Raw genomic sequence first — 22,114 nt, 5'->3', positions numbered from 1 at the left:
GTTTTCTAATTTTCGAACGTTTTCAATCTTTCGAAGAGTTTTATTTTTTTATAAATCGATTGCTTTAGATACTTTCGCGGGCAGAAACTTTCGCGTATCAAAAAAAAGACGAGAAATTTATGGAATAAACTTCGCGTTTTGCTGTTTTTGGAACAAATTTTGTGGAAAAAACTTTCGCGAATTAAAGACAAAGGTTATTTTCGTGTAAAAAAACTTTGGCAAATAAGCAAAAAAAAATTAAAGAAAAAAAATTATAACTTTTCTAGCTTTAACTTAAAAAAATAGAACTTTAACTTTTCACTCAGAATCAGTTTCGTCATCGGTTTCTCCATCTTCATCAATGTACCGCTGAATTTTGCTCCCACATAACACCTCAAATTCTTCTATCGTGACATCACAAACGGTTAGTAGATGACTATTGTTATCGACTTGCCTGTCATCGTCACCCAACATTGAACACTCCGTCTGTTTCAGCGCAAAATAGGATAAAGAAGAAAGCTGCGACAAGTATTGGAGGAAATAACGATATTAGAGAAATGTTTAGCTTGTCAAAGAGAAAGAAATAGACAAAAGTTATTGTAATAAATTGATAAACTGAAAAAAGGGAAAAAAATTGTATAAATATTAATAATATCCACACACGTGTCATTATTCGTTTTGAAAACAACGACTTATAGGGGCGTTAAATTTGCTTGAAAAAAAAAAAAAATATGCGTTTTTTAAATTGGATATGGATTCGATCCCCATTAAAAGTTTAAAAAGGCGGGACTCGACTGCATACATTTAGGAGTTTATCTCTCTCGCACACACACAGTAATGTTTTGAAAAGGCATGCTTAAAAAATATAAAGGAACGAGTAACACAGTGGAAGTTCTTTAACGCAGATATCTGCTATAAAACAGAGAGTGGTTTTTTCTCCTCACAAGGTAACCTGGACTGTAAGATCCTAAAAAACACAGAACAGATCTATATTGAATTTAAAATGTCATTGATAAAAATAAAAATTTTGTCTCGCGAGTGTCCACTTCGGGGAGGTTCTACTATAGAAAGGTGAAATATAATTTTTTATCAATATATTTCGTGTGAAAAAAACACAACGAACTGCCAAATAAAATCAATTTCACAAGGATTGCGGATTGAAAGATGTATATACATAACTTGCTTGAAAAAGATGTCTTATTAAATATTTCCGGCACTCAAGTAAGCGCTTATTATGAGCGCACTTATTCGAAGAGATGCGACAAATGGAAAAATCACATTAAGCTTGACCACGTTTATTCAATATTTCTATTCATACACTTTCTAACGTAATATCTGTCACCGCAGCTTTTATAACACGAAACAGTCAATTTTGGTCAAAAAGAATGTTTATATTTTTGTTTATATAACACGATTTTTAAAACTCCAGCCTTAACATGCATAAAGATTTCGTATCTTCGAGTTTTGTTATCCTTTGGGTGTCACCTTTTAAAAAAGCCGGCTAAAGTGACTAAATTTTTGCTAAGTGACTATTGATTTTTTGCCGACTAACAAATCTTATCGATTTTTTTACCGATCACCATGTTTTTCCGACTTTTCTTTTTTGTTTGGCCTTTTTCATTTTTTGCCGATTTTTTACTTCAGCGTCCTTGAAACTATAACGGCAATAAAGAGAAGACGAAAAACAGCCGTGTATCAGTCTCATTTTCTTTTTAAATTTCAAGTGAGCGTATCAGAGAGAGAAAGGAAGACGAGAAGAAAAGAAGTTAGGGAATAAGGTAGAGAAAATGTTCAAATGAAAGAAAATAATCATTGACATTCACGATTAATATAATTTTCATTGTCCTCTTGAAAGTTTTTATTGAAAGAAAAAAAGCTTGAAAATTAAAACTTGAAATGCAAAATAAAGTGACTTTTCGTTTTTGCCCTTTTTCGCGGAAGTTTCTTCCTTTAGACATTTCAATAAAGCAAAACGCAAAAGTTCTTTTACGCGAAATCATAGCCAACTTAAAAAATCTTCCAAGCTTGCAAGCAAATTTAAGGCTCCTACATTCGTTGATATCAAAAAAATTAATGACACATGGCTAGAGATTATACATTACAATCTTTTCCTGTTTGATCCCAATTAGTAAAAGTCCCACCCAACGCGAGTGTACTGTGGTTTAAGCGTGAAAAAAAGATTAATTGTCTAGAAAGAATTTATTCACGCCGTACGTAACCATAAAACGTGTGATGATAACGTACACGTCAACACAAGTTCAAGTGGAACTAAGGAGGAGGCGGTAACCAAATACTTACAAATAAATAAAAAGTAACACTCTTATAAAAACGTCAATCTCGTTCCCAGGGATTCTTTTTCTCTTTCTGATATGTGGCTGGCGCGAAAGAAGTAGTTACTAAGGGAAAAAGAAACCCTGGGGACGAGATTGATAAAAACGTCAGTTTCATTTTCATACGAAACATAAAGAAACGTAATTTTTTGGTACTTAAATTTTAACACAAAAACTTCTTGGTATGAATGGTATTAACACTAGTGTGAGAAAGGTATAATTACAATACTTAACAAAGAATTTTTTCTGATTTCACAAAGCGGTGAAAACAACTGTCAAGATTTTTTTAAGAAACAATGAAAGAAACATGAGGCTGAGATTGATGGTACTGTGAACTGCGATTACTTGCAAAATATTTAAAAAAATTTAGGACGGGAAAACTTACTCTATAAATGCTCTACAAATAAAGCTCTTTCCAAAAAGCATTTCAAAGGAACCAAGTTCTGAAAATATTTAGTTAAGAATTACATAGCTTGAATGTAAAAACTGTTTCTTACGTGTAAAGAAATATTACAGGCGAAGCTCTTAAGGGAAGGTGTTTGTGGAGGAAACTTTTGGGATACAGGGTTACTGTAATATATTCGCATTTTGCAGGAAACTTTTGAGGTAAAAATAAAAAGTAAAAAAAATTGGCGGTTCTGCCAAATTTTCAGCAAAAACTGCAAAAGTTTCTTCTGTAAAAACGTTCTTTTCTTAATGGTTCCACTAAACGAAAATACTTTTGAATAAAAATATAAATTTTAAGTATACTTTATAAATTCGTAACTACAAATGCTAATAGCATTTTCTTTCTTCTAATTTCAACTAATCCGGTAAAATTTGCTTCAGTGAATTTTTCTGATCAGGTGATAAATTTTTCGGGAATAAAATTTCAAACTCTACAATTAGATCTGCTCTCCTTTCAGGTGTTTTTGGGAGGGGCAGACCCTCTTCCTTAATAATCCTTTTTGTAGTCGGAGAAGCTTGGGAAACCTCCACTCCGATATGGCGTCCATCTATCGTCGGTACGTCAACGTGGACACCGGTCAGTGCTTGTTTCAACGAAATTTTATGTCGATAGATTAAATTATTATCTGCGTCTCGAGCGAATGTTTTGTGTGGTTTGTCAACGATTTTGAACACAATATCAGCCGGAGTGCTACCAGATGTTTGATTTCCTTCTTTGGGGAAAGTAATTTTGGTTCCTTCTTTCCATCCTCTTTTTATATTTATTTCCAAAATTTTAGGTTCGGATCTAGTTGTGTTGGTCCCAGGTACAAGAACATTCCGAGTTATTTTCATTTTTTTGGTTGCACCGGTAAAAAGTTCTTCGAAAGTAACCGGTAAATTCTGTTCAACAGCCGGGTCTTTGCGGGAGCCACCCATGCTAGAGAAGGCACTCATGTGCGGCATACCACCCATGCCTCCAATGCCTCCCATACCACCCATGCCTCCACCAAAACTTCCAAAATTTTCAAACATATCTAAAGGTAAATAATATAAGTGAGAAAGAATGTCTGAATGAAAAACTAAATCTAAAACGAAGCATGAAACATTTTCAAAAATCATTTCAAAAAATTTTCAAGGATCAACCATGAGTATTCAATGGTTTTTTAATAAAAACGAAAACAGAAATTTTAACAAGAAAAAAAAATTGTGAGCAGCTTCCATAGCCTGACGGCTTAAAATTAAAAAACAAAAAAAATAAGCAAAATTATTTTTTTAGAAATTTTTCCAATTGTTCAACTTTCCAGCAGTTTTTTAAATTCTTTTCTAGAAGTTTTAAGAAGCTTTCAGGAGTAGTCCTGCTGTGTTGGGAGTACGCAACTCTCAAAGTCCAAACATCCGTACTCAACATGCTCAATTACAATTGCATATATGATTGTAGCGCTTTTAGTTTTTTTATTAGTTGCTAAAAAAGTTGTTCGTTAGCAAACGCTTGAAAGCTGTTAGAGTACAAACATTGTAGCAAGAAAAAAAAATAATGCGCATGCGCAGATGCTACACACTGAGAGCTACAGGCTTTAAACAGTTGCTGCAACATACGCATTTCAAAAAAAAGACAATCACCTTTAAACGGATCTTCGTCTCCAAAGAAGTTGCGGAATGTTTCATGTGGATCAAATCCAGAGAAATTAAAGTCGCCAGGGTTGAATCCGGAAAATTCAGCACCAGAAAATCCTCCAGCTTGTCCTTTCAACCCTTCTTCACCGTACTTGTCATAGATTTCCCTCTTCTTCGGATCACTGAGCACCTTAAATGATAACAAGGTACCAAATGGGTTTGAACACTCACACCACAAAGCAGGAAACCTCAATTTTGTCTCTCAACTGTTGTCCTAGGATTTTATATATTTCGGTTTAGGATGAAATACCCAAATCGTAATTTTTGTCAAATTTTTGATTTTTACATCTTTGGAAAGCTTATAATTTAGAGAGTATTTACTTAAAATAGAAAAATCTAAATTTCTAACAGTAAAAAGATTAAAAAAGGAAAAATATTATAAAACAAACATTTTTTCATTTTTGTTTAAATTTTTGCTTGATAACACCCTGCGTTTTAGGCTGAAGCATTTATAAATATGGAGACAAAACTAAAAAATTAATGTTCTGGGCAAGCTGAGCTCTTAAACATTGTCTGTTTATTTTCTTAAAAATGAATTGTTAAGATTTTATCAATGAAAAGGTACGCTGTATCCTTAATAAAAAAGCATGTTGAACATGATGGTGGCATTGAATTTTTGTGTCACCTATCTATGTGAAAATTGGTCCCAAAATTTATATTATTTTTATAAACAGTTGACGCAGAATAAAGCATGCTTAATATAACCGTTACAAAAAAATATGCTGAACATGACATTAACATAAAAAGTTCATTTTTGTTTGGTGGTATGCTTCAAAAGTTTTACTTTAAGGTGACGGTATACCTTTATTGTATCAAAATATCGAATTTTTTTTATTAGTTATTTATACTAAAAAAGCGACGATCTTTCTAATGGTGAAACTATTTATTTATTTTCCGAAAGGAAATATTGACTTTATCCAAATAAGTAACTTTTTTTTCTGATTGGTTTTTCACACCTCAAATTGAATAAGAGTTAAGGGAGAATGTTTTTTCCTTTCCGAAAAGAAATTACCATCTGAAAAAAAAACCACCTCAAATCTTTCAGTTATAAAAATATATGCCATCCTGTTCTGTTTCTGCAAGTCACAGAAAAATGTTAACCGACGTAAAAAGTTCTATTTCTATGGTATTCTTAGTAAAGTCTTTGTGAATAATAAACTTTAAAAGGACAACCTTCTGAATATTCAGTGCCTTAAAAGTGTGAAGGTATCACCATCGGTATGAGTATGCTTGAAAGGCGTGTTGTTTTTTCCTATACCATCTATTACATTTCAAATCTCTTTTACAAAACTGCAGAAAGTGCTACTGTGCTGAAGCCAACGTGTTTATCTAAAAGCGATTTTATTTTTATTTTTAAAAAATCAACAATTCTCTAAATATTACATCTTAAAGACGAAAGTTGAAGTTAAAAAATGGCTTTTTTAGAAAAAGTAAAAAAACAAAACAATCACAGGGACTTGAGGAAAATTATTAAAAAATTGTTTTTACATACATCTATCACAATTTAAAAGAACCACGAATGAGATTTGGAAATGAAGTAGTTTTGTAAATGAAGTCACTTTTCTGAAGTTTTCACTTTTCTTTTCAAAAATGTCTCTGCACTTTTCAAGAGTTCAAATGTTTCAAATTATTTTTATACCATTTGATAGGTGTTTAAAAATGCTTTTTGGTGACGTATGAATGGATAAACTTTGATTAACTATCACTGAAAAAAATCGCAATTTAAAAAACCATGCTCAAAAGGTATACCGCCACCTTAACAGGGAAGTGGCCCAACATTGAAAATGCGCCAGCTGCACTTTCAACAAAATTATAAAGCAATCCACTCCACCACCCAGAAACGCTTTGAAAATTTTGTGAAATTTTAGCTGACATCAGCAAAAATTAGCAACAAGCTAGCTAAATAACCTAAAATCCGAAGTCAGGTGTAAACATTGACAAGTGAACTTTGAAAAGTAAGGATTCTGTGTTACTTATAGATGAAAAAAAATTATGGATAAAAAAATGCCAAGTGCCATTAAAAATTATAAAGGCTGAAAAAAAACGGCACTTCTTAAAAGACACTAGTCAGGGGATAATTTAATAAACAAACTCTAAAGACAGGAGGGTTTTTTGCTCATATATACTTTTGACTTAAATTAAACTATAATTTCTCACAAGCCTGTTCAATTTTTTTTACTTGTGTTTGGACTGTTGTTTATAAAGAACAGCAAATTTTAAGTAGCATAGGATATATTTAAACTGCGTATAATTGTGTTTTTCATTTCATTAATTTAAGTTTCATTATAACTTAACTAGTTATTTAAACCCATGGAAGAATACACTTAAAAATTTTTTTAAAACTAATTGTGCTTGGTATCACAAAACAGTTTGTTGTTTTTTATTAAAAGACAAACAATCAATTAAAATTTTAACAACAATAATAACAACGTTAAGTACCTGTGACTTTACCAGTGCAATAATATACAAAAACACCTGTCACAGTAACACACATTAAAATTCCCAGCTATAGCTCACTACATAGATATTTTCAGCCATAGAAAATTTTTTTCCTGAAACTGTATATAATATAAAACCTACTTCATATGCCTCACCAACTTCTTTGAAAGTATCTGAAGCACCTGGGTCTTGGTTTTTGTCAGGATGGTACTTCAAAGCAAGTTTACGATATGCTTTCTTTAAATCTGCTTCAGAGACATCTCTTGAAACATTTAAAATTTTGTAGTAATCCTTCCCCATGTCTTTGAGTAATCTTTATAATTAGATCACCTAAATGTTTTTGATCTAAAAATAAGCAATAAGCAAATTTGAATTTAACCTGAGGTATTCTTGCTTTTTTCACATATTTAGCTTGAGATTATTCTTATTTCCTTATCATTTTCAGCCATTTCCAGCTTTATATTGCTCTTATAAAATTGTTTTATTTCAAAGTGTATCTGATTTTGCATAATTTTCTTGTTTACTTAAAACATTTTAAAAAGTTAGTGATAACAAAAATGTATTTCAACAAAACACTTGCCTAGCCTTTGTGTCAATTCCGAAAGATTTACTTAAAAGAAACCAGGAGCAGAAAAGATAAACGCTCCAATTTATACATGGACAAAATATTAATCATTAGCTTTTATTTACTCATATTCAAGCCCTTCCTTAGGATCCTGGGTCTTAGTTTCCAGTATATATAGTATTTTGGAGTATTTGCATTATTTAAATGCAAACTAGATCTAACTGTCAGGGATAACTGCAAATTAGGCTATGTCTTATTAGTCTACGATAGGCTATTTAGGCAATCTATCTCTCCTAATTAGGACATAAACATGATTTTTGTTAATACATTTTTGCTATCAATAACTTTAATATTCACATATATAATTTTTGCTGCCTATCACTGTTTGTTGCATAGTAGCAACAATTTTATCAGCTAAAACCATTCTATAAAACCTCTTACAATCCAAATATATTTATCTTTATTATTTGTGCTGTCAGAAGATATAGTGTTTAGTTTGCTTTGATTTATAAACACATACGCTGTGTTACGACTCCGCTGTTTTACAATCAGGGTTGCCTTTGAATTTTCAACATGGCTGCGCATAGCCTAAATAGTCCATTTCTCGCTAATAAGCCAATGCATCATCATCATCATTCTTGGCTTAACGTCCGTTTTTCATGCTAGTATGGGTTGACCCTCTTCCAATCTGATCTAGACTGTGGATCTAAACTCAACTTCCTCTGTATCAAGTCTGTCCTTATAACCTCCTGCCAAGTCTTTCTTGGTCTGCCTCTGGGCTTTGCCCCAGGAACTATCAAGTCTCTACACTTTCTTATCCAATTATCCCCCTCCATTCTTTCCAAGTGCCCCAGCCAATTCAATCTTCTTATCTGGATAACATCTTTAATTCTACGGAGACTTAGCCTGCTTCTTAGCTCATCTGAACTCTTTCTGTCTCTCAGACTGGCGTTACACATCCACCTAACCATTCTCATATCATTCCTTTCTAAATGGTCAAGATCTTCCTGCTTCACTGCCCATGTCTCACTACCGTACAACATAACACTTCTTACACAGGCCTCATACAACCTACCTTCTAACTCAATTGACAAGACTCTGCTAGTCAACAAAGGAAGTAACTCTCTGAACTTTTTCCAAGCAGAACCTATCCTGCAAGTAACACTTCTTCCAACACCCCCTTCACTGCCCAACATATCACCTAAGTAACAGAAGTTCTCAACTATCTCTAATGAGCCACTGTTGTACATCATTGAAGCTGGAAATACTTCATTCTCTAAAAAAAGAGATCTCACCTTTGCAACACTTGCATACAAACTGAATGTCAGCTCTTAACCTTCCACTAATACTACTGCACTTTTTATGTACCCAATTCTTGCAAGTCTGACAAAAAATTGAGTTACTACCAACCCCTTTCCTGCAAACTTCAGAAGGCCACTTTCCTACTACAAGGTCACACTTGGCTGCAATGCTACTAATCATGACTTTAGACTTTTCTTTGTTCACCCTTAGCCCTTTCTCTTCTAGTCCTTTCTTCCACTTCTCAAACTTTTCAACTAATTCTTCCATCGACTCTGCTATGATAACCAAATCATCTGCATACAATAATTCCCATGGACAACCTGTTCTGAACTCCATCGACAGCGCTTCTAAGACTAGAACAAACAACAAAGGACTAAGTACAGAACCCTTGATGTACACCAACATTTACACTAAGTTCATCACTAAGTGAATTGTTAATCCTGACACAACTTCTAGCATTGCTGTACATAGACTGTACCATCGTAACTAGCCACTCATCCACACCTAATTTTCTTATAGCCCACCGAATAACTTTACGTTGCACTCTATCAAAAGCTTTCTCTATAAAGGCAAAATAGTGATTCTTTCTCTTTCCTAAATACTGGAGCCTGAGTAAAAATATTGCATCTGTAGTGCCAACCTGGAACAAAACCAAATTGCATCTTATCTATATCAATTCTAATGCAAAGACTATTAATGTATAATTTTTAGATACGCAAAGCAAACTATAGGACCAACCAAACTCTGAAGAAAGATGGCACAACTCGACAGCCGGGAGTTGTCTAATAGAGCGTGGGCCCTCATTGGGTCTGCGTAGCTCAAAATGAGCATTAAATACTCTAGGACACTCCATCTAAGCCAGGGCCCCTCCTGCAAATAATAGACAGGGTATATCCCTTGATATTGTTGGTGGGGCTACTAGCAGCCATGTAAAAAAATGCACATCTATCTATCTACAGAGTTTTCAAGATAATCGTGAAAAAAGAAAATGAATCTCTTAAATAAAAGATGATCTTCTAACTAGTCTATGGGAAATCTCATAACTATGCTATCTAGCTACTGCCCAAACTTATTGGGAGTGATAGTTTAATTTGCGGAAATTTGCAGTTGTTGCCCCACTGTCTAACATAATAGAAGCACATCGTTGTGTTGAACAGTGATTTCGTATTTAGTCTATGTGGGAAATGAATGAACCATATAACGGGTAGTTTTACCCCAAACAGGAAAAATGCTAGCTGCTCTAGCTATATATATATATAGCTGCTAGCTTACACTTATCGTGGCAGCTACAATCATGGTAGCTAAAATTATTAAAAAAGGTATTATAACGCTGGTCAGTAAAGCAAAATAAAACATAGGATGCACAGAACAAGAAAAAAAACGGAATAATAGAGGGCTATAAAATAATAAGACAACTCGTTTTCCTATTCTTCTTTTTCTTCTTCTTCTATGCCCTTCCCTTTCGATTTGTAAAAACAGTGTTTTATTTATCTTAAGCTAGCGCAGATGACTTTAAAGTCATTTGCTTCTGTAGACTAATCCCTTTTCACTTTCATTATCTTAGTTTGTCTTACTTACCCAAATTAACAAACTAAAACAACCTAAAGAAGTCAAAAATAGCGGTAAAGTGGCTATAGCGTGATGTATCGGAATCGCACATAAACGTTGCATATTTTGTAAATATTGTTAGGAGATTTTAAAGTCCGAGATCCGCTGTATATACTTGTGAAAAATACATTAAAAAGTAACCCAAAAAGGTAAACAGCAGAACGCGCCACATTATATAGCAAGCTGGAGTTACCGTTTAGATCGGTCAACACATTTTACGATAGGTTTGTGTTCGCTTGTAATGTAGGAAACGATATATTTAGAAGCTTAACAAAAATGTGGAATTCAAAGTCGATGATGATGAAGAATGAAGAAAGTTTAGTTAAACCACAACTTCAAGGTACGTCTACATAGCTAGCTAGCTAGCTAGTTTTCATTTAAAAGAGCATCCGTCCTCCAAGGCTTCAAGGCAATAAACAAACGGTGAACATCAGTGAGGGATGTCAAAGCTTTTCAGTGGCTAAGACCACAAAAATCTGGTAATTTATAGTAATTTGAGCACCAAAGACCAGTCCTCATAATCTATGAAATGCAATACTTAGCACTTACAAAAACTCATTTGTTTTCATAGCTGAAATCACTATTAGGCCATCATCAAAAATATGTTGTATTCGCATCCTCTGACCGACTCCCTTTTGGTAATATAAACCCGAGTCGGTAAGTCAGAAAAAGACCGGGAAAGATATTTTTCAAAAATAATTTTTTTTTCGCCAGAACTAATTCATGCAAAATTGACAAAAACTCACAAAAATTAATTTTGGTAAAAATTAATTCCTTTAGGGCACTCCTGTATTATTCAAGTATTCGCCCGAAAAAATCTGCATAGGCCCGAACAATGCCTGAAAAAAAAGACAGACACTAATATGATTAAAAAAAAATTTGAAAATTAAAATAAACTTACTATGTGGTAGCTAGTTTTTAAAAGAACTGTTTTGATTGTTTTTGATAAAGTTTACTTTATAAATAACTTATATATAAACTTTATTAACTCTTTTCTCTTCAAACGCTTTCTTACCAACTATCGTCCGCATGGTTAGTTACAAGGAATTGCATTTTAGGAATGTCCCGGGCTAGTTCGGAAAAGTGCGGGTGGTTTCGGGGGCAACCGCCAATTTTATTTGAAAAGTCGCCCGATCTCGCCCGTATATATCGGGCTTTTGCGGCTTATCGGCACTCTCTTTCCTGTGGCTACTGACAGTTTACAGGGCGGCAAAAATGGTCTACAAACGATGTCTATACTGTCTTGGCCCTGGGAACGAATTTGCTTGCTTCCATCTTAAAATCCCGGGAAAAATACGGCGACCAACTCATTTTTGCGGGGTCTTCAGGACGCGAACACAACATATTTTTGATGGTGGCCTTACTGGTCCTACTTTTAAATGGCTGGACGTTTTTTTAAAAAAAATTGAACCCACAGGACACCTAGCTAACATGTGCATGTGGATGGGCAAAATCCATGATGCTATCTGATCTTTGCTTGTGAAAAGAATTTGTGTTAGCATTGTGATTGTGATTTTAAGATTCGCAATTTAAGGTTTGCAATGTTCTTATTGGATAAGGATGTTCACAATATATTCTAATGATTTATCATTGTGTGTTTAGAATGAAAATGTGTTGTTTGTTTCTTAAATTTGATGTTCGTAATTTTTTGGACGATTTAAAAGATAAGTTTTTCTAGGCAAGCTTGTAACTGCCCTATATGTTTACTCACAAAATTTAATTGCAAACCGAAATACAGATCCCAAGTTATTGGGTCATTGGCAAAAAATTAAGAGGCCTGGGACGAGCAAACAAGTGTCAATTTGACCAATTCACTTTTAAAATATCCCTGTATTGATAAAGTAGGAATGCACATCCCTTAACAGGTCTAAAATTACTGGTGACAGAAAATGTCAAAATTTGCTATTTCTTAAATATGACATCATATTTTATGCAGCATAAATAAATCTTAAATTCTTTGAATGCGAATATCTTGAATAAAAAGAGTTTTTTTAATAAAAATTAAAAAGACTTTTTAACTAACTTTTTAAGCTTGATAATAAGCGTCCGATATCATTTGATACCTCAGGTTCCCTTTAAAATGTCAACACCTAACTTTTTTCTTTTAGATGCCGAGACAGAAAATCTTTCTTTAGAACAAAAGCTCGCTTTAGAATCTGTAAAAAATGGAAAGTATGGAAAATGATTTTCTTTTTCGCACAACCCTAGAAATCGCAAAAAAGGTACAAGGATTTTATTGAAACCACTATTCGGCGATTTGGTTCAGCTTTGTTGCCATAGTGATGATTGACATTTTGCTTAATTGACGCGTGGCCTTATGGTTAAGGAGTTCACTTCGTAATCACAAGGTCTGTGGTTCAGTCCACAGCGCGGGCATGTTTAGCAAATGCATTTACTACAGCTACGGGTCAACCCATGCCATGTAAGGGAAATAGGGTAGGTATTGCCGGTGTATACTTAATGCATACATTCTGAACGCAGAACCCACATTGATAACAGTGTTTCCAACACTGAAGTGGCTATATCCTGTATAAATATTCGGAATAATAATATAAAATCGCATTTGTGCTACATCCACCATTTTTATAATTTCGCAGGGTGAAAACAAACCTAGTTTGTAGGGGAAAGAATGCTAAAAAATATGGGAATTGAAGAATAATTAGCTAACAAAAGGTAACCACAGTAAAAATTTTGTCTGGAAATGATGCTTAGCTATATACATTTTGCTTCAAAAAATTATCTTTGCTCAAACTTCCTAACATTGTTCTTAAAAATCCAAAATGTGTCTAGTTCTGGACTCTCTTTAAAAATGGGAAACTTTTCACCTCCAAAAAAATTGTTATGATATCAAACTAAATCGCGGAATTCAGAGAGGGCTGTGTGGTGTTTCAATAGAGGGTAGAGGGGGTGGGGGCAGAGGTGGTACCTTTCTGTGGGGTGAATATTTAAGGGTAAGGCTAGATTCCTTGATTTGCGAAAATTACTAATGCTGTAAACCTAAAAGCATTCCTAAAACACTTGATATGTATATTTGTTACAATTATTTATGAAAAAACTTAAATTTTTCACTTTTTCTTTGATTTGTTTTTTATAGAAATGTTTTTATCACTGGCTCTGCAGGTGTTGGAAAATCATATTTATTAAATAGAATAATTAAATCACTTCCCAGATCAATCCATGTTACAGCTAGTACAGGTGTGGCTGCTTGTAACATTGGTGGGACAACCTTGCACAGGTATGCATCTAACTGTATGTATTAGTATGTCATTGTTTATTTCATATTTATTTTATTATTCAAGTAAACATTAGAGCAAAAAATGGACACCTTCTGTTCTGGTGCACAACAAAAAAACAATAATGCATGTACCTGCTGGTTAGACAACCTGTGAATTGAAGTACAATCTTTAGCCCCCTTTTGAATTCATGTCTTCACTTGGCAATTGCTGAAGCGGATGTCAATGTGTGCTGAAGCAAATGCCAAGGAATAAACAAAAGATTTTGATTCACTTGATTGATAATTAGGCTACCTTATTTGCACCTTTGATTAGTGAAAAATCTATTTTACTTGTTAGTCTTCCTGTAAGTTAAATACATGTTTTTTTATAAGCATGACACTTATAACCATATTAGGCTCAAATAGAAAAAAATTTATTGCCCGGCTTTGGAAAATTGTTTTTATGTGTGCTTTTTCTTGTGTTATGGATATTTTAATTAGACAAAGATTTTTCTAATTTTTAGAAGACTTATATAACAATACTATACTGTTCGAACTTGCCTTGTATAATTGTACCTTTAGTTTTGTTGCTGTTTTTTTAAATAGTAGAAACAGGACCATCTTGTCTTATCCCTTATACCTTAAGGATGCGGTAGACCCTTTTGACACATGTTCAGTATATTCAAAATATCTTCTTAACATGTCCCTTTTTAAAAAACATTTTTATATATTATAAAACGTTGATAAATTCCCTACGAGTATATAAGAAAATAAATTTGTTAAAAAAAAACTAGAGTGGAGAAAAAAAATTCCAAACAAAAAAACACCCTCCCTTAAAGTTTTAATAACTCCCCTCCATCAATTTTTTCCTTTAAAAATACCTTGTTGTATTGCTCTTATTCAGCTGTACAATATCTTACTACATCTTTTCAAAAAAATTATTCGTTCTCAAGTTATAATGCATTTTGTCTAAAATACTACATAAATCCACGAATTTACCTTGTTGATGAATCATTCGTCGATAACTTGATAATTATTCAAATTTCTAAATAAAAAAGCAAGAATTTGTAGCCAGATGTGTAACTGTTTCCAAAAAATTTATTTCACCAGTTTTCAATGAAATGGGTGGGAGTTACCAACGCAAACAGGCAATGTATCGGCCAAATTTCTTATGGTACCTGTGCAAAAATGTGGCATTAGAATTTTAATAATTAATGACTCAAAACATTTTCGGTATAGAATTAAAGTAAGTTAAAAATTTGTATTGATAAGTGTGAAACATGGCTTCTAAACGTAAAAATAAAAAGGATGATAATAGAAAAATAAATATTAAAAAAGCAGCATGAAAAGAAAAAGATAAATTAAGTTTTTTAACAGTATAACTTCATTTGTATTTAAAAAATGCAGAATAATTTATACCTTGTTAAAAATAGTGTGCATGGTGAATTATATTTCAATACTTCAAAGTACAGAAATAAAGAAGTGTTTAAATTTGTGACTCATATTCCTGGGAAGATCAAAGATAATGTTATCAAAAAATACATTTTTCCCTGTTTTATCCCACCAAAATAACACATTTTATAATATATTTTTTCAAAAACTTACTGAAAAACTTAGCATAGAAGTTACATCCATGAAAAAAAATTAAAAAATTTTAACTCTAAGGGTCTACTGTATCCTTAAAGCAATGTTTATTAAGGTTCCAATTTTTTGCATAAACCTAATGTCGAATTTTCACTTGCTTATAAAAAACATGTATCCCAACAAAAAATAGTAAAAATAGTTGGTTTTCTAACAACTTCTAACAATAATTGTTGGAAATTTATTAAGGAAAGTATACTGTGTTACATCTTGTGCACTAACGAACCTTTTTTATGTAAGTAGCAGAAATTAGTAGAATAATTTTCTCCAACTGAGAGTATGCTATTGCTAAAAATGCAATATAAATTGTCCTTGTAAAACAGGAGTTTGCTGTTTGGGCAAATGGTGAAGGTTGCTTTAGAATGGAATCATGTTTCGATTTTCTGTTGTTTCGTTTATTCTCATTTTCAATTTTCGGTAAAAGTTTGTGGTCACAAGTTTTACTGTTACTGCATTTTTTTAGCCCAATTTGAAGCACAGTGTGCACCAACTTTTTTTTCTCAAATATTGCATCATGTTTGCATAAGGCAGATTAAATGACATTAGTTTGCTTTTATTTCCAGTTTTGCTGGGATTGGCTTGGGTGATAAAGACGCAGATGTGTTAGCACGTACTATATTAAAATATAAACATGAAGTAAGGCAAAGATGGCAAAACTGCAAGTATGTGTTTGTTGAAACTATATTTTAAAGAATGAGCTTTGCTTTCGTGAAGAGCAGAATTCTAAAGTTTTTCGAATAAACTTTTTAGAATACATATTCTTTTGTTCAGCATTTCGTAAAAAAAATGTGATTCAAAGTAACTAGAAGGAGGGAGACAAATATTTATTAGATGATTAAACATTTTGGAATAGATAGAATTTTATATTCTCCAAAGCTTCTTTCTTTAAAATATACTGCATATTTACGTCATAAACTGTTCTGCACCACTTGTAATCTACTGTTTTGAAAATACTTTAGAGTCTTAGTGATTGATGAAATTTCAATGATTGATGGAAATTTATTCACAAAAGTTGACGAAGTTGCTCGAGCTGTTCGAGGTTGTCCTTATTCTTTTGGTGGTATCCAAGTAATTCTTTGTGGGTAAGATCTTGGCAGAAAATTGCTGACATAAAAACTTCTGAATTGTGTTGACGATTACATATTTATCAGTAGAAATAATGGTTTTGTGTGTTTTAATGGTTGTAACAAATTTGAGAATTCTCTTGGTCAACACAAGTTGAAATGACTGAATCTATGATTTATCTGGTTTGTCACAAATATGAAAGGAAAGACAGTGAAAACAAAAATTAGTGAATCAAAAAATTGCATGCAGGCATTTTGTAAACTGTTACGTAACTGCTTCCGTTCAAGATAAAATAAATCCAGTTTTATAAATTCAATTTCTATCAAGTCTAGAAATTTTGTTACATGTTATTGTTACCACTAAGCATTTACTTGAAAATATAACTATTGTTAAGTTTTATTGAATAAATGTGTTTTTAATATAATATAATTTAATATAATTTTTCAGGGACTTTCTGCAGCTTCCTCCTGTTAAGGAAAATAAATTTGCTTTCGAAACAAAAGAATGGCAAGACCTGATCAATGAAACAATTGTGTTAAAGCAAGTGTTTCGTCAAAAACAAACTGGTTTTGTATCATTGTTGAACAGATTACGTTTGGGACGTATAACTTCCATTGATATGGAAGTGTTGCATTTATGCAGTGGAACAATATTTCTTGATGATGGCATCAAACCCACAAGGTTATATCCACACAGATACAAATGTGAGAAAGAAAATCTTCATGAGGTATATGATATGCATTGTGTTTTAAAAAAGTTTCATTTTCCCAACTGTGTGTATATCTTTTTAAATATCATCTTGCTTGTATTAGTCGCGACATGCTTTTATTTTCTCGTCTTGTTTTAGTTGAGTAAATTACCTGGAAAAACGCATGTTTTTGAAAGGTAAGTAAAAACAACATAAATATTCAAACTATTAATAAATTAGAGGGTTAAATCAGAGGCTATTTTTTTATCTTTAAAACTATATACATTCTCCTGTCAATCTTATTTATAGTGATGACTGGGGATATAACGATGCTTTTTTAGAACAGTTGCAGAAAAATGCGAGATACGCAAAAGGTAATATTTTCTAGAATACACCTCTTTGCAATACATTGTTATGGCATTGTTTACAGATGAAACAATGATGTCAAATGTTCTGTGTATAATCAGTGATTTATGAGGTTAGCCTCACTAAATTCCAGTGGTATACCCTGGCAATTGTTTCTAGGAGATAGCACAAAAGCAGTTTTAGTGTGTATATATACATGTTCAAGCTACAGAATTTAAGATTTTTGCCTAACTAGACAATGGCCCCACGTTGGTGTCAAACTTACGACCTATTGGACATGAGTCGAACCTGACTGAGATAGCAACCCCCAAATCAGTCACGATGAGAATGCAAGCGTTAGAAATATACATTTTACAGCTATTTTTCAGGTTGGCCCCTGTGTTTAGGTTTAAGATCACAACATACAGAATCAAAATTAATCCCCTTTAATAAAAGATTATTGGTTCATTTTCCTCTTTTTTTTAGTATTAGAGCTTAAAGTTGGAGCGCAAGTGATGCTTTTACACAACCGATGTGTTAAATCTGGTTTGGTAAATGGTGCCAGGTGAATAAAATATCAGGTTTGACTATTAATTCCACATGCTCTTTTGGTGGTATTCTTAACGTGAAAATTATATTTTTACAGGGGAGTTGTGATTGGATTTCATTCAGTAAACCAGGTATGTGTTTCTTAGTAACACCTAGTTATCCAGCTAGTTGGTAAATCAATTTTTTCGGTATTCTGGATCACTTTGAAAAAAATCATTAAATGTCCTTATAGTATTATAGTCTTCTCCAAAAATGGAAACATTTTTATTTATACGGCCAGTGCAGTAACCTCTAGAGAAACATGTATTCAATAAAATGTTACTTGCAACTTTTCTTTCCAGGCATGTGATGAGGACGATTGTGAAGAAGATGACAGTGGAGTGATAGGATATCCTATTGTCCGGTAGATACGTTTTTTTTTAATCGGGAAAATATTACTTGGTCATTAAATTCTATAAATGCTGTGTAGCACACATAACTTCTAATTACGCAAATTACGACATCTTTTTCGTGTAGTCCAATGTGCAAAGCTGCTTAATGTACAATCTCTGCAATTTTTTGATATCCATATTATAATACCCGTATGCGTTGACTAAAGTAAGGTTCGGAAAAATGATGTTTACCACCATGAAATTCCTTGTAAGCATTTATTTTGCAGACCCCAAAAAAACTAGTTTAAAAACTTTCAATAATTAACAGATTTGTATTTCCTTGTATCGAGATATAACTGGTCCAATCATCTTTCCCTTAGCCATAATCAACTTTGCTCAGCTCAATATTTACAATATGACAAAAAAATCGGTATAATTTGCAGTGTAACTATTTTTAACTTAAGATATTAGCAAATTTCAAAATAAAGCTTGATAGGGAAAAAAACAAAACGAATATAATATAATCTTAATGGAGGATTTTTTTTAAAAAAAAAAAAGCTGCATTTATTCTCAAATGTAGGTATACTTATCTGATCTGCTTATATTTATCCATGTGTTATTCGCTGCTTGAATTCTTTGATTTGACTTTTCTGGTTGTGATTGCGAAGTTGCCTGCAGATCACAAAAAGGAACAAATTAACATTTACTTTTCAATAGTGTGAATGACAGGTTGTATTTCCAGTTATCAGAAATTGTTTCCTCGGAGAATATAAATATTTTCCTCAAAAAATTATTTTTATGTCCAATAAAGGCAGAACACAAAAACGCAACTCAGCATCAACCACATTTTATTAGTGTAGCTTATATTTCCTGTTAGTTGAAATTGCAAAATTAGGGTAGTATTACTATTGCTACTATTGTTTCATAGGTCTTCATTTGTGACATGCAGTTTCCGCATCTTGTTGTGTTTACTCTCTTAAATTGATAACTTTTTTGAAGATATTAGAACTAAGTCAGACCTAACCTAAGTCATTGTTGGCCAATTTAAGAAAAAAGCCCACGGTTTCAGAAAAGTTCGTCGACACATAAATGGGATTGCATAATCTAATGTGTATATTGAGAAAAGGAAATCGAAATGTAAACAAGCAAAGAGTGAGTAAATGTGGGTGGATGGGACTAAGTGGAGGGGGTAGGGCTGAGTGGATAGTGTAGGGCTGAGTGGATGGGGTAGGGCTGAGTGGATGGGGTGGGGCTAAGTGGAGGGGGTTGAGGGGGGTGGGTACACGGTTTAGTACTACCTAGAGTGTTTTGGAAACTAATCTATTTAGACTTAAACGATCAAAAAAGGAAGAAACATTGCTTTCATAAAGTTGTTTTTATTTTTCCAGCTATTTTTTATGTCCCCAATGAAACATAATAAAGCCAAACTGATTGTTTTATTCTGTTTTTATTAAGCATTCTTTGTTTAGATTTACTAATGGGATGGAGAGGGTAATTTCTACAGACCAATTGTCTGTTTCTGTTGCTGGCAAGACAGTTGCGTACAGAATGCAGGTACCACTTGCGCTGGCATGGGCGGTTAGTATACACAAATCTCAGGTGGGCTTGCTTCCAAAGTTCTTTCATAAATTTCATAGTTTACATTCCTTCCCGATTTAGTATTCGGCCCAACTATGTCTTTTTTGGTTAAAGAATTGCTTTAAGAAAAAAATAGTTAAATATGTTGACCCGTGGATTAATAGTTCAAGAGGCTGATCCGCAAAAAATTAACCTGCAGTTATTCTTTTGATCATTTCAAAACAAAAACGAGATCTCTTGATTTGATATCAGTCAAAATAGAATGAATGAGGCAACGGAATTTTCTCAAAAGTATCACTCTTCTTTAGACGATAGGCTGAGACATCTCAACTTGTGTGCAGGCACACTATCACAAGTTTAAAATACTCTTGTTGTAGTTTTAAAAATGGTCTAAAAGTAGAATTGTAATTCTGTTAAATTATCAACAAAAATTTGGACAATCACGTTTTTTTATGCCAAATCACCCAAACAGTTTATGTCTAACAAAAATTGTTTTTAGGGTATGACATTAGAGCGAATTGATATCGACATTGCGAAAGCGTTTGAACATGGTCAAGCGTATGTGGCTTTATCAAGAGTGACCAGTTTAGATGGGTTGCGATTGCGGTACGGTATGTTATATGTTATCGATCTGTAATGACTTCGATGACGTTATTTTAACTAAATCAATTTTTCTACTTTAGCGATTTCGATCCTGGCAGAATCACGGCCCATCCTAAAGTTATACATTACTACAAAAACATCGATCCGTCTTTGGATAAGTCGGCACAGGAAGGGGTGGAGGAGTTAAAAGCGTTTATTGAGTTGAGGAGAAATCCTGAAAAATACAGAGAATATTTACAAAGTTTGTAAGTTATCTCTGTTGTCTTCTTGAAACATAACCTGAAGATTTTTGGATTTTGGATCGATTCATTACTTATTAGAAAATTATATTCGCATTACATTTTCATTATCACTTTTTTGTTTCTTTTTAATGCAACACTGCAGTAGGTTTAAGAAGAAGAGTGTTCTATGTCCTGGTTGTATTTTTAGAATTCCTGTTAAATGCTCATCTGATACGGATTTTGAGCATAATTACTTCCAACACCAAGTAGAATCTAGTTCTTCTGTGAATCAACCAACAAAATTGTTAAGAATCGAAGATAACAATGTACTGGAGTCTCCTGGAAAATCGACGTACGCAGCAGTTAATGGCGTCTGCAAAAAAATAAAACCGCTAAAAGACATTCCTGTGAATAAACCTGTTTCAAACTCGTCACCAGACTCGGTAGAAACACCCGCGCTACTAAAAGCAGAAGAGAAGTTGGCGAATTGTATATCGGCGCTGGAAGAAATAAAAGTGGCTAATTCAAAGCGCGCGCTTAATTATAATTCTGAAGGGCCTGGATGTTCCAAAAATGATACCATAAATGTGGATGACGATTCAGATTTCGAGTGTGAACAGACTTCTGGTGTGTCAAATGTTGCTGTGCGAAGGTCTACTAGAAAAAGAAAACCTCCCATGAAGTTTAATCACGAGGTAACGATAATTCTTGAAAGCGACGAGGAGGAGGGTGAGAAGAGTACAAGTGATGTGGAACTTTTCGATGAAAAAAGTTGCGAACAAACCGTAAAATCTGCATCGCGAAACAATTCTCACAGCAAACCAAACTTCTTATCGACAATTTGTTCCGATTTATTAGAAATAAGTGAAAAAAAACAAAAACTCGACATGCCGTCATCAGATAAAGACGACGAAAAACGTGTTCAAGCCTTGTTAAAAGAAAAGCATGACTGGATAGAAGAAAAACGAAGGAAAGCTTTAGTAAGAAGATGGCAGTCATTAAAGCGGCAAAGTGTATCGTAGCTTTATCAATGTCATTAATTAGCACATTCATGCACTGTTCGGGGGTGTCCATTGCAACATGTTTTTCGCGTGTAAATAATTTGTACATATTTTTTATACCTTAAGCGCGTGATTACATTCTTGGATAAGAACAGTTATGTTTCTCTTTTTGGCTTTAAAGCTAAATTCACAATTTTTTTTGCGTTGTGACGCGTCTGGACCATGGCGTTGCATTCGGTTTACCGCAGGTCGTTATGGTAAGTAAGTAAGTAACGGGAAGTGTTATCCTCCTTGGGGATTCCATCCTAACGGTTGGCTCTTCTTCCCTCCGACTGTAACTATGTTACATTACCGCCAGAGATACGTATAGCATTGCTCTAACTTGCTTCCCTCCCATACAAGCCGGTTAGCGGTCGCACCAAATGGGCTGATCACACTGCATAGACTCGAACCTGAAACCTTAAGATTGCAAGTTCGAATGCGTTACCACTACACCATCTCCGCTGCTAAGA

The 22,114-nt window shown here is 33.4% G+C and overlaps 2 protein-coding genes across 2 annotated transcripts; one reads left to right on the top strand and one right to left on the bottom strand.

The window, feature by feature from the left end:
- Nucleotides 1–2,163: 2,163 nt before the first annotated feature.
- LOC130646198 (dnaJ homolog subfamily B member 1-like) lies at nt 2,164–7,223 on the bottom strand. Its single transcript, XM_057452353.1, has 3 exons — nt 6,993–7,223; nt 4,359–4,542; nt 2,164–3,772 (listed from the first exon to the last, which is right to left on the bottom strand). Exons 1-3 carry the CDS (start codon nt 7,149–7,151, stop codon nt 3,114–3,116), a joined length of 1,002 nt encoding a protein of 333 aa, XP_057308336.1. The 5' UTR covers nt 7,152–7,223; the 3' UTR covers nt 2,164–3,113.
- A 3,259-nt stretch (nt 7,224–10,482) lies between these two features.
- On the top strand, nt 10,483–21,754 carry LOC130646196 (ATP-dependent DNA helicase PIF1-like). The gene is made up of 15 exons (XM_057452349.1): nt 10,483–10,666; nt 12,435–12,498; nt 13,421–13,561; nt 15,745–15,843; nt 16,141–16,263; nt 16,694–16,973; nt 17,094–17,131; nt 17,244–17,308; nt 17,766–17,844; nt 17,926–17,959; nt 18,170–18,231; nt 19,669–19,798; nt 20,277–20,383; nt 20,461–20,625; nt 20,810–21,754. Exons 1-15 carry the CDS (start codon nt 10,603–10,605, stop codon nt 21,621–21,623), a joined length of 2,265 nt encoding a protein of 754 aa, XP_057308332.1. The 5' UTR covers nt 10,483–10,602; the 3' UTR covers nt 21,624–21,754.
- The last annotated feature ends 360 nt before the right edge of the window (nt 21,755–22,114 follow it).

Source organism: Hydractinia symbiolongicarpus, chromosome 5 (genome assembly GCF_029227915.1).
Source record: "Hydractinia symbiolongicarpus strain clone_291-10 chromosome 5, HSymV2.1, whole genome shotgun sequence".
Classification (NCBI taxonomy): domain Eukaryota; kingdom Metazoa; phylum Cnidaria; class Hydrozoa; order Anthoathecata; family Hydractiniidae; genus Hydractinia; species Hydractinia symbiolongicarpus.
Note: the sequence above shows the minus strand (reverse complement) of the source record. Positions and strands in the feature narration are given on the sequence as shown.

What these genes read in the sequence shown, in the direction of transcription:
- LOC130646196 (XM_057452349.1), top strand. Translation starts at nt 10,603, where the DNA reads ATGTGGAATTCAAAGTCGATGATGATGAAGAATGAAGAAAGTTTAGTT. An exon ending in ATCCAAGTAATTCTTTGTGG is followed by an intron (nt 16,264 to 16,693) that starts GTAAGATCTTGG and finishes ATAATTTTTCAG; the next exon opens with GGACTTTCTGCAGCTTCCTC. An exon ending in GGTTTGGTAAATGGTGCCAG is followed by an intron (nt 17,845 to 17,925) that starts GTGAATAAAATA and finishes ATATTTTTACAG; the next exon opens with GGGAGTTGTGATTGGATTTC.
- LOC130646198 (XM_057452353.1), bottom strand. Translation starts at nt 7,151, where the DNA reads ATGGGGAAGGATTACTACAAAATTTTAAATGTTTCAAGAGATGTCTCT. An exon ending in AAGTTGGTGAGGCATATGAA is followed by an intron (nt 4,543 to 6,992) that starts GTAGGTTTTATA and finishes TTATCATTTAAG; the next exon opens with GTGCTCAGTGATCCGAAGAA. An exon ending in AGACGAAGATCCGTTTAAAG is followed by an intron (nt 3,773 to 4,358) that starts GTGATTGTCTTT and finishes ATTTACCTTTAG; the next exon opens with ATATGTTTGAAAATTTTGGA.